Genomic DNA, 11,873 nt, shown 5'->3' with positions numbered 1-11,873 from the left:
ACCACCTGTAAAGGTAATCCAGTTGCCACTCACCCAAAAAGCAGTCATGTGACCCCAGGGGACATAAGCAGTTTTCGGGGAGGGGGGTCTATTGTAACTTTCAATGGTTGCTAAGTTACCAGTTGTAATTTGAAGACTATCTGTATGAGCTGAAAGTTATATCAAAATGTATGTCAGGAAGTATTAATTAGAGTCAACTGGATCACTGTGGGCATAGAAGGAAGTCAGAATTCATAGGTTGGTAATAGTTACGGTTCAATGAATAATGACTAATAGAAAAAACAAACATGAGTTTGGGGAAAAATACATAACATTCTAAACAAATGTGATCCTATAGAGTTCTAAAAGAATAATAATAATAGTAATAGTAATAGTAATAATAATAATAATAATAATAATAATAATAATAATAATAATAATAATAATAATAATAAAGTTGGAAGGGACCTTAAAGGTCATCCAAGAAAAAAGTATTTAATTACTTGGGTGAACGGGCGTAGATGAGTTGTGAGACTACAGAAAAAGTGATTGGGTTGTTCGAATGAATAAGAACGATCATAGTTTGGCAACTTCTGTTCAGAAATAATTATATGTTTCTTTAGAATATGCAGAATATTTTAACCATAAATCCATTCATGCGCAAGCATAAAAAAGCTGATTGATTTGATGGTCTATGATGAAAGCCTTGAAAGAATGACTGACGATCCAAGTAGAGTAAGAAGGTCTGAATATGAGACCTCACGAGTGGATTAGAGAAAAATCAACCTGGAAGAAAGGAAGGGAGTGAAAGAAATGAAACGTATACTAACTACAAGAGAAAGCATGAGCCTCGCATGAAACAGCATTAGAAGACAGATTAATCTCCTAATACAGGAGGAGCCAGGATTAATAGAAAATGAGTATAAAGAAAGGGGATTTGGAAGTTATATGGAACAGAAAGATAAGAATTAAGCTGCAGAGTACAGAGAGTTTGTGGAATTACATTAATATGAAATATGAAAAAGAATGCTTGCTGGAGGGATGATAAGATAAGAAAAAAATGCATAGGAGAAAATGATGAATGCAATAAATTAGAGAAAGATATTGTATAATATATAGGGCAATAAAATGATAGTTGCAAAGGATGTATAGGCAATCCTTGACTTATGATTGTAACTGAGCCTCAGAATTACAGTCATAAGTCATGTTGGTCATAAAACAATTTTATGATCTTTTTTGCAGAGGTCGCAGCTTTGCCAAACAGAACTGAGTGCCAATTTTCAGCAAACCCATCATAAAATGCAGTCACATGACTGTGGGAGGCTGCAAATGACTGTACAAGCGACCATGTTGCCCAAGTGAAATTTGATCACGTGACAATAGTAAAGGTGACCATCAAATCTGGTCCTAAGTAGCCCCAAGTGGGCCTGTCGTAACTTTGAACGGTCATTAGTCAAGAATTACCTGTATCTATATTTCTAATAAATCTGCCTTCTGATGTTTAAGAATAATGTGTCAAAAGACTTTTTTAAATCTTCCATAATCAGAAAAGTAACCCTTCATTTCCATTTCATAAATAACCCTTCAGTCTGACGTTTTAGTACTATGCTATTTTGCTTGTTTTAACAATTTCATAAAATAAACTGGCAAGTTCAGTGTATGACATATGGTACTGACAGATAGTCTTGATTACTGGACCATTTTCTAGTAGCAATGACAACATTTGGTAGCAGACGTAACTGTCTTGCGGCACCATAAAGGTCTAAATTTATATTTATATGTGTATATGTGATATTTTAGCATTATGAACGTTGCATTATATGTACCTCTATAATGTATTAATGGTAATTCCATAACATTGGAGACGTGGGTATATTATATTCGAGTCAAGACTAGATTGGTTGACATTCCGTATGTAGGCGGCATCTTCTGACATGAAGATGCTTTAAAAGCCAGATAAAGCAGGGATACTGTGGGTATGAGATAAGCTATACTTAATGCATTAACCAGAGGCCTCTTAAAAGGTGCATGGTGGTGATATATGGTGAAATGATCTTATAAACAACAATGGACACTTAAGAGAGGGAAGCACAACACAATCCCCTTCAATGAGCTTGGTACTATTAGGCAGTGTTTCTCAACCCTGATAAGTTAATATGTGTGCTGTCTGGGGAATTCTGGGAGTTGAAGTCCACACATCTTAAAGTGGCCAAGGTTGAGGAACACTGCTATTAGGTAGGTAAATGTTAACTAAACCTTCATAGAATCATAATCCACTGGCTTAATTAAAGAGTTTTTGCTCTCTGGAAATATCTATTACATTTTCCGCTTTAGAATGAAATTAAAGAGCAATTTCTTATTGGAGGCATTAAAGAACGTTTTCTTAAATGCCAGTCTTGGGTGATGCTGAAAAGCAAAGGAGGATGTGCCATCAAGTTGTTTTCAACTCCCAGAGACCACTTAGATAGAGTTTTTCCAGGACATACTATACTTGTCTTTCGGGTCTCTTAAGACAGAGGTTCCCAACCTTTTGGGCACCAGAGACCGGTTCCATGCAGAAAGGTTTTTCCATAGACCGGAGAGTGCATGATTTTGTGTGTTGCCTGCATCCCACAGATGGGCCTTTGCTTGTTTGTGCGGACCGGTTGCTGCCATGCCGTGGCCCAGTACCAGTCCAAGGACCAGGAGTTGGGGACCCCTGCCTTAAGAGTTGCACTCATCACCACTGAACGAGAGTCCAAAAGTGGCTTGGATCTGGTTAATACCTGGATGGGGGATGTCAAGAAAATACCGCAGCTATAAATCAATCTGGGAATACAAATATGATTCCCAGGAGAAGGCAGCAATTACTTTGTTGACAGGAAAATGGCATGCAAGTGGCCCAAAAGCAGAAGCTGAGTTTGAGTCTTACCTGCAGAGTCATGGAAGGGCAGGATGAAAGGCCAGGTACGGAAAATACTTGGCAGCTGCCCACTGAAAGCACAGGATACCTTAAAAGCTATCCAGGATCTTGACTATTACCCACAACTCCCTTCCTTCCAAGAAATACAAATTGGCTGGCTTCACCTGTTTGACTTTGCCTTCCACGCTCTGGATGGCTTCCTTTGTTTTTTTCAGGGCTCGCTCGGCTGCCTTCACTTTGTCCTTGGCATTGTCTAGTGCTCCAGATGTTTCTGCCACAGTTCCCTGTACACCTTCTGCTTTTTTCCTGTGGAGAAGAAACACAACAAAACAAAAGAACTACACAGCATTTCCTTAATGTGACGGTTATTGCAGATTAAAGATTGGGGCTAAAATATAGGTAGTCCTCAGGTTACAACGGCCATTTGGAGTGGAATTTCTGTTGCTAAGTAATGTGGTTATAAACCATGATGACATGTGACCACTTCACTTAGCAATGCCAATCCCGGCAGGACCAGTGGCCATCATAACCAGAGACCATGCAGCTTGTTAAGAAAAGACCATACATGATCAGAGTCCTAGGCAAGCAGGCTGGTGGGTGAGGAGCTGTGGGTGAGTGCTACTGAACGTAGGTGGGCTGGGGAGGAACTGGGGTTGTGCCAGCCAGTGGGGATAGTGGGCAGGCACTACTGAATGAGGGGAGGCCAACAAGTGCGACTAGAAAGCGTGGGCAGGCAGGTGGGTACTGCGGAGGTACATACTCCATAGTGGGGCTCCTAGTAAGAAAAACTGGCAGGACTAATTTACGGAAACAGCTGGCAACTTTGCTTGTGGGAACCTGGCAGGGAAGATCACAAATGACGATCCATGACCATGGCTTGCTGCAACATCATAATCGTGAGCCGGTCACCCAAGGCCCAGATTATGATGATGTGACCGTGGGGACACTGCAATAGCCAGAATGCTAAAGACTGGTTGTTGGGTTCCCCTTGCTCAGCGCCATTGTAATTTCAGTCACTGAATGAGTGGTGAAAACCCGAGGACTGCCTGTAATACTTTGCAGATAGCCTGGACTTGAAGCAATTTCTGGTCTAGACAGCTGGCACCAAGTAACAATGACGGGGGGCGGGGGAATAACAAGTCTTATAGTTCTTTGCAAAGGACTATGAGAGAAAGATGTAGATATCTGGAAGAAGATCCAACTGGAAACAAAAACTGGAAAAGTTCTATGTTTCAGGTCAGGGGTCTTCTTCCCTCAAGACGACGCTATAGGGCATTGCACACCAGAACAACTGGACATAAGAACACTTTTTTTCCCATGTCATCACTCTGCTTAACAACTAATTCCTACAACATTGTCAAAATACTTAGTAAAGCTGTATTACTATGATACTCCTCATGTTTCTTTTTACTTATCCTTATCTTCTTATGACTATAACTTTGCTACTTGTATCTTACAATACATATCCTAGTATCCTAGTATGATTTATGTTGTTTGCTTAGCTAGTACTCTATGACTATCACTAAGTGTTGCATCTAATGATTTATGATGAAGTGTTGAATTTCACGATTTATGATGAATGTATTTCATGTTGTATATGATCATGACTATCACTATTACCTGTATGTACACTGAGAGCTTATACACTAGAGACAAATTCCTTGTGTGACCAACCACACTTGGCCAATAAAGAGTTCTATTCTATTCTATTCTATTCTATTCTATTCTATTCTATTCTATTCTATTCTATTCTATTCTATTCTATTCTATTCTATTCCTATGGATATTTCTTTAGTACCCTATACATGACTTTGTCCAGGCTGATTCTCATTCTTGCTTCAGTTCTCCCATTGCAAGATTAGGACTATGAAAAGTGGCATTGTCACTTACTACCATAGCTTAGTAACTGACTGGTTTCACACAATATGCACGCCACACCTGTATTCTGTATTCTGTATTCATACAATAGCTTATACCCAGGTGGACCATGTTGTGGCTTAATGTTACAGTGTGATTGACACAATACGCTAAGATGAGGGCTGCATCCTCATAACATACCGAACCACAATGTATGCAGTTTGGTCCAATGCTAATCTTTGTACTTCAGAAGAGGATAATAATAGATGACAGGGACCCATCCTACCCAAGATGATATGCTCTAATTGGCATTTAAGCTTGGCTCCTGATTAAATGACTTGATCCTGCAAAATATGTAATGTTTTTATTTCTGTACCAAAAATTTTAATTAATAAAATTGGTTAGTTTTGTTCCTGCCAGATACACTTACCTGGCCTGTTCTGCTTTGGTCAGCAAATCCCTAGCAAGGGTCAGGTTTTGCACTGTGCAGTTCAGGATAACATCCACTCTGTTAAGCTGGCTGATTCTGTCCCAGATTTCCTTAATCAGACTGTCGATCTGACTTTGACTGATGGGCTGGGGGATGTTCAGGACCTGTTGAGCCACCAGCTCAATGCTCTCTGGATCGGCACCTTCCTCTAGGGAGACAAGCACAGGTCCTTGATGTCCACATACCTGCAACAGTCCATTCTACTTCCCAGTCACCAGCCTAGCCCTCTTTTCCCTCCCCCCAAACCAATTATTACAATATTAACATTGTCAGAACACAACACACTCCCATTACTAACATCCATATTTCCCTTCCCACATAGGATAAGAATAGGTGGAAGCTTTACAGAGGGAGATCCAAACTCAAAAGAAGAAGGGATTTCTTGAGTGTGAGAATCCCTGGAATCATGGAAGCTTCAGCACTGGAAATTTTCAAGTAAAGGTTGGATAGCCACGTGTCTGGGAGAACATGAGGATTTCTGCCCTGGGTGGGGGACTAGATTAGAAGATCTCCAATATTTCTTCCAACCCCATGATTCTATGAATGTAGGACTTATATCTTATTAAGGCAGCATGAGGATACATTCACTTTTAGACATGCTTTACTTCAAGTTCAGTGTGAGCAATGCTCTGGTACCTGCTAGGAAGTCTTTTATCTTCTGGATGAATTCCCTCAGCTTGGCTGTGGATTTCTCCACCTGGTTCCGAGCTCCTTGAGCGTGGTCCAAGGTGTCCTGAGCATGGTTCCTGGCATCCTGTGCCAGGTTCTGGACCTCTTGCACCTAGAATGGAAGCTTCAGCTTAGTATTTCTCAGGGGCATCTAGTAGGGGCATCAAAGAAACGGTGACGTGACCATCCAATGCATCTAGGGTTGGCGTTGTCTGAACAGTGATAAATACTATCTTGATTTTTTTTTCAATTCAACCTGTGCACTTTTCCATAGGCTAGGTTTTTTTTAAATACAAATTTTATTGGTTTTTTTAATTTCTTAAATCAACATATTCAGGACACACCGTGGTGCCGGGGTAATCAAACATCCTAAAACAAAACGTATATACTTAGTACACTCAATACATCAAGTATTCCCTCTCTTTTTCCCTCAAATAGCATAGTATATTTAAAATATCCAATTCTAGCTTAGATTTATTCAACCTGAACCTGTTTTTAAGCTTCGTTAATTTACAATACCATAATCAAATTAAGTTTAAATAAAAACATTTTCAATTCAGATATCCCTTCCATGTATGTTCTACTATCTTAATTTTATCGTAATCTTATTTATTTCTTCTTCCACTAATCTCCCCCTATTTAGAGTACAATATTAATCTATCCTATACCTATCAAATAGGCTAGGAGTTTTTTTTTGACACTTTTGTGATTAAACATTGGAACTCTTCACAACAGGAAAAGTACCCTGACTTTTAAGGAAGAAGGTTTGTTTATTTACTTATTTATTTTTTATCCCACCTTTAATATTTTTTACAAAGAATACAAGGCGGCAAACATACCTAATACTCTTCCCCTATTTTCCCCACTACAACAACCTAGTGAAGTTGGGGTTGAGCTGAGGGAAAATGACTGACCCAAAATCTCCCAGCAGGCTTTCACGCCTCAGGCAAGACTAGAACTTCCTGGTTTTTATCCTGGCACTGAACTGGCTTTCAAAATAAATGTTCAGCCTTTATTATCCAATTTCTGTCAGTATAGGTCAGGGGTCTTCAAAACTTGGCCCTTTTATGACTTGTGGACTTCAACTCCCAGAATTCCTCAGCCAGGCACTCTGGCTGAGGAATTCTGGGAGTTGAAGTCCACAAGTCATAAAAGGGCCAAGTTTGAAGACTACTGCTATAGGTAGTCCTTGACTTGCTATTGCAATAGAGCCTGGAATTTCCATCATAAATCATGACGGTCGTAAATCAAGGCACCCACGTGACTGGATTTTACAACTTTTTTGCGGTGATGGTTAAGTGAATGCTGTCATTATTAAGCAAATCCATTCATTCCAATGGGTGGTTTTTGACAGAAACCGGCCAAAAAGCAAAAAGAGGCAAAAGAAATATCATAAATCATGGCCACGTCAACACAGAATATTGCAACTGGTCATAAAGGTGAGCCAATTGTTAAGTTCCCCAAATGCAGTCATATTACCATGCTGTGATTACAGTAGTTTTTGAGTGGGTCCATTGCAACTTTGAACAGTCACTAAGGATTACCTGAAATTTTTTTTTTAAATATTTCTTTTAATTGAAGTTTAAAACTACAAATAAAAAAAACTGATGAAAGTTAAGGAAAATGTAAAAAAAAGAAAAAATAGAAAGTGCAAAAAAGAGAAAAGAGGGGGAAAGAAAAAAATCTATACATAAAAAAGGAAATAAACAGCAATAAAAAAGAAATGTAGACATTACTTTCATCAAGATAAATACTGTACAAACATTTTCAATAACTCAATACCTTCTTTAATATTTCAACCAACCATCTCTTCATCCTATATCTCATTTCTTATCAAACTCTCACACTAATATGTGAAAGTTTACAAATCTTGCATTTGTAGCCTTTCCCTGTTTTTTCTATTTCTTTTTTAAAAAAAAAACTGGAAAAAAACTGATAAAGAGAGAAAGATGAAATAGCCACCAAATAAAATCTGGTGCTTAGTGATAGGAGCATTTCTGTCAAAGATTTTTTGTGACGTTGTTTCAGATTTAGTCTCTAAAGACCCAAAAATAGTAACTAGTCCCTGGAGATTTACTGTTTTCCCACTGAGGTGATAACCTTGGCTTATCTCAGGGAAAGCTAAGCAGGGATGGCCTGGTTAGAATTTTGAATGGGAAACCATCAGGACAACTCAGGGCTACAGGCTAGACTGTGAAGCTGAAAACAATATTCCAGAAGGAGACAATGGCAAACCATTTTCACTTGGCTGCCAAGAACTCTACCCTACTTAGGTGTGTCATAAAGATATAAGGAATTGAAGGTGACTGAAGGGAGACTTTTTTTTTAAGGCATTCCCGGGGACTTCTTCTTGTGCCATATCCGTTATCGGACGTTGGCGATCATGTTGGCGATCCTGTTTTTATCAGCAGCCGCACGAAAAAGTGCTGCTGAGTTTTGTCCAAACCAGACCCTTAGATTTTGAAGCCATGATGTTCTTCTGCTTGGACCTCATTTGCCTTCAATCTTTCCCTGGAGGATTAAATGGAGTATGCCGTATTTTTCTGAGTATCGCATTGCATGTCCGAAATATTCTAATTTTCATTTTTTAATTGTTTTGATGATTTTCCTTGGCTTTCCCAGGCGGCTTATCACCTCCTCATTTCTGATCTTGTCAAACCAGCTTATATGTAACAGCTGCCTGTAAATACACATTTCAAATGCTTCTAGTCCAATGGTTCTCAACCTTTCTAATGCCTCGACCCCATAATACAGTTCCCCATGTTGTGGTGACCCCCAACCATTTATACATCACCGGGTGCCAGGGGCGTGGCCAAAGAAAAGGGGAAAAATGGCGGACAGCCTTGTTTGGCAACCTCCCTGAAATGGTCATTCGACCCCAAATGGGGTCCCAACCCACAGGTTGAAAACCACTGTTCTAGTCTCTTCAGGTGGCCTTCTGTCAGAGACCAACTCTCTACTCCATAGAGCAGGATAGAAAAAATATAGCATCTGACAAGCCTGATTTTCAGTCTTCCTGGGGACAGGAGGAGTTAACCAGAAATCATTGGGCAGCATGTGTGAATGGGCTGCTCAACACAATAATCAGAATACTTAGCAAATAAGGCTTAATATCTTCTGCAAAAAAGTACTATTTAAAGGCATAGATACCATGTATTGTTTTGAGAAGTCACTTAGATTTTTTTTTTTTTTAAATTGATCTGGTGTAAAAAGCGTGGTAGAATCTGGAGCCAAGTCCAGGGGAGGAGTGAAAAGGCTGGCTATCCTTGAATCATCTGATGGGGAGAAAGCTGTGGGAAGCAGGCCCTCCCTAAACTTTGCATTGTTTCTCTAGTAGTTTCTATAGTGAATGCCGAATCATCTCATGGTGACACGGGCGGCAAACAAATTTAATAAAAAAATTTAAATAAATTAGTCTGGTAAGTGTCAACTCTACAAATGAGCATAGCTGCAGCCATTTTTCCTACTCATTTTTGGTTTTCACGTAAAACGGAGGGAGGGGGGTTGCCAGGTGCTTCGCTAGTCAAAATAATATTTTTTCCCGTGGGAACCAAGGTCATCGGCTGTTCCCAAGACTGCAGGCTGGGCATTGCATAAAAAGCCCGCAGAGAAGATGTATTGGGGAACGTAGTTGCTTGCATACCCTTTTGAGGGGTGGGATTTTTTAACTTTATATTAGGGAATTGTTATGTGTATCTCCAGACTTGGTTTCACTTTTGACGTGCCGATACTTTGTAACTAATAAACATATTCTTTGAGGAATTTGCAAGCTTCGGAGTTCTGCTTTATTCATCTCCGTCTGTCAGAACCATGACAATAAGATTCCTATCAATTAGGCAAGTAGCAATAAACACACCATTCTGATCAGCTCCCTATGTGTCATCCTGGTTCTTTACACCTCACAAAAGCCATAATACATACATATATACATACATACATGCTTTAATCAATTAAGAAATGTGATCTCCATTTTAACAGCTGTATGCTTCTATTCAATTGTACCTTGTTAACAATGGTGATCAGCTGACCTGCTGTGGTCTCCAGCTGCTGTGAAAGGTTCTGGGCAGACTGGAGGGCCTTGATGGACACAGGAAGAGCTCCAGTACAACCAGGACCTCCACAGTGCCTTTGACCGGAACTGTCCTTACAGGAAGCTCCTCCACAAGGAGCTTTTTCACAGACCTCTTCTCCAGAACCTCCGCAGATCTAGAACAAGACCACAAACAAAGTTTATCCAGTGAAAAGAGATCTCTGATGAGCTGTTGACCTCATCAATAGACCAGAAATTAAAACAATGGACTCAGGAACAAGGAGCAGGAAAGGAAAACGAATTCAATTTGCATCGGACTGCAAACTTATCTATTTTTTTTTTTTGTTTAACCAATATACATGAATCTAATTTTGTCCTTTGCATTTTTCCAAATTTTGCCAATGTAATTTCTCTTAAAAAATAATACATTAGGGTAAAATCTCAACAAAATACAAATTGCCATATATAAACATTTACCGTGTTTTCCCCAAAATAAGACCCAACCGGAAAATAAGCCCTAGCATGATTTTTCAGGACACTCGTAATATAAGCGCCACCCCAAAAATAAGCCCCAGTTAAGATTGTCAGCCAGACGGACACATTCAGTACCATATTTCCCTGAATATGCCCTAACTGGAAAATAAGCCCTAATGCAGTGGTGGCGAACCTATGGCACGAGTGCCAGAGGTAGCACTCAGAGTCCTCTCTGTGGGCACGTGTGCCATCGCCCCAGCCCTAGGCCTTCAGCTGGGTTTTATAAAACCTTTTCGCTTTAGGCCTCCACTGCCATGTGCAAAAAAAAAAAAAGGTTCAATCAATCAGTCAATTTCAATTTCTCGCGGGGAAAAAAAAGAACTTACAAAGTTGGAATTGATTGATTGAATGTTTTAGTCCCACCCAGTCTGCTGTTACTACCGCAGCCACGTCCACCCAATGGGCCACACCTACCCAATGGGCCACACCCACCTGGCACCCGACGATGCATAAGTGGGTTTTGGGTTGCAGTTTGGGCACTCGGTCTCTAAAAGGTTCGCCATCGCTGCCCTAATGCGTCTTTTGGAGCATACATTAATATAATTTATTTTCAGGGAAACACAGTATTACATTACGGAATGTGGTGGAATGTAATATGGATTCCCAGGAGGGAAGGGCTGCTTTCCAGAGGGCAAAGGGGAGCAGAGCTTGGAAAGTTTGCTCAGCAGGAAGAGAGTTAAAACTAGCTCCCAGAGTATAATTTATAGTTATATGTAGCTGCAGTTACGTAGATAGTTGCTTTAGTCTGGCAAGATTCTGTCTATAGGTGAAGAATAATAAAGGAAGCTACTCAGAAGCATCTCCACATGTTCTTGGTTTTTGGGCCCTGAAAGGGAATATTTTAAAAAATGTGTTGCAAAGACACCGTTGCAAAGAAAATGTGCCTGTTTAGAGACATATGCACCAAAACCATACATGTTTTTAATGACCATTCTTACAGAAAAGTTCTCAAACTCAACCTAGAAAATCTGCCTGATTTGCAAAAATCAGGAACTGGGAAAAAAAAAACAACTTCTCAGAACTGACAAACTTGCAGAACCAGAATTGGCACATTGGTCCATCTGTGGTCTAACCATAAGACAGTTTGAGCAGGGCTCCCATTTCCATCTCTGGCAAACTCCTCTCCGCTTCTCCCATTGCTATTCCTTCCCTCCTTTGGAACTTACTTTCTGGTTGATCCTGTTCAGGTGGAGGGCATCGACTTTTCGTTGGATGTTAGTCAGAGTCCTTTGGCGAGTAGCTGCCCTCTTGCGAAAAGCATCTCCTCTTTGTCTCAACAGCTCAACTGTGACCAGCCGGGTATGTTTGGCTTGGACTGCGGGACTTTGACGTCCTCGAACGGAGGCGTTGGCCTGCCTCAGGGCCCGTTCTGACTGCTGGAAGTACTCCACGATGCTACGGAAAGACTCTGC

The 11,873-nt window shown here is 40.2% G+C and overlaps 1 protein-coding gene across 3 annotated transcripts in view; it reads right to left on the bottom strand.

Moving 5' to 3' along the window:
* Positions 1-524: 524 nt before the first annotated feature.
* Positions 525-11,873, bottom strand: part of LOC120315900 (laminin subunit beta-4-like) — a 76,258-nt gene continuing 64,909 nt past the window's right edge. For all 3 annotated transcript variants that reach the window (XM_039360925.1, XM_039360926.1, XM_039360927.1), the window contains 5 exons: positions 11,628-11,869; positions 9,900-10,103; positions 5,865-6,009; positions 5,169-5,376; positions 525-3,187 (listed from right to left, as the gene is read on the bottom strand). In XM_039360925.1, coding sequence (XP_039216859.1) covers positions 2,971-3,187; positions 5,169-5,376; positions 5,865-6,009; positions 9,900-10,103; positions 11,628-11,869 — 1,016 coding nt within the window. In that variant the 3' untranslated portion in view covers positions 525-2,970. The remainder of the gene's footprint in view (positions 3,188-5,168; positions 5,377-5,864; positions 6,010-9,899; positions 10,104-11,627; positions 11,870-11,873) is intronic.

This window comes from Crotalus tigris, unplaced genomic scaffold (genome assembly GCF_016545835.1).
Source record: "Crotalus tigris isolate CLP2741 ecotype Arizona unplaced genomic scaffold, ASM1654583v1 scf7180000019182.148810, whole genome shotgun sequence".
In the NCBI taxonomy this organism is placed as follows: Eukaryota; Metazoa; Chordata; class Lepidosauria; order Squamata; family Viperidae; genus Crotalus; species Crotalus tigris.
Note: the sequence above shows the minus strand (reverse complement) of the source record. Positions and strands in the feature narration are given on the sequence as shown.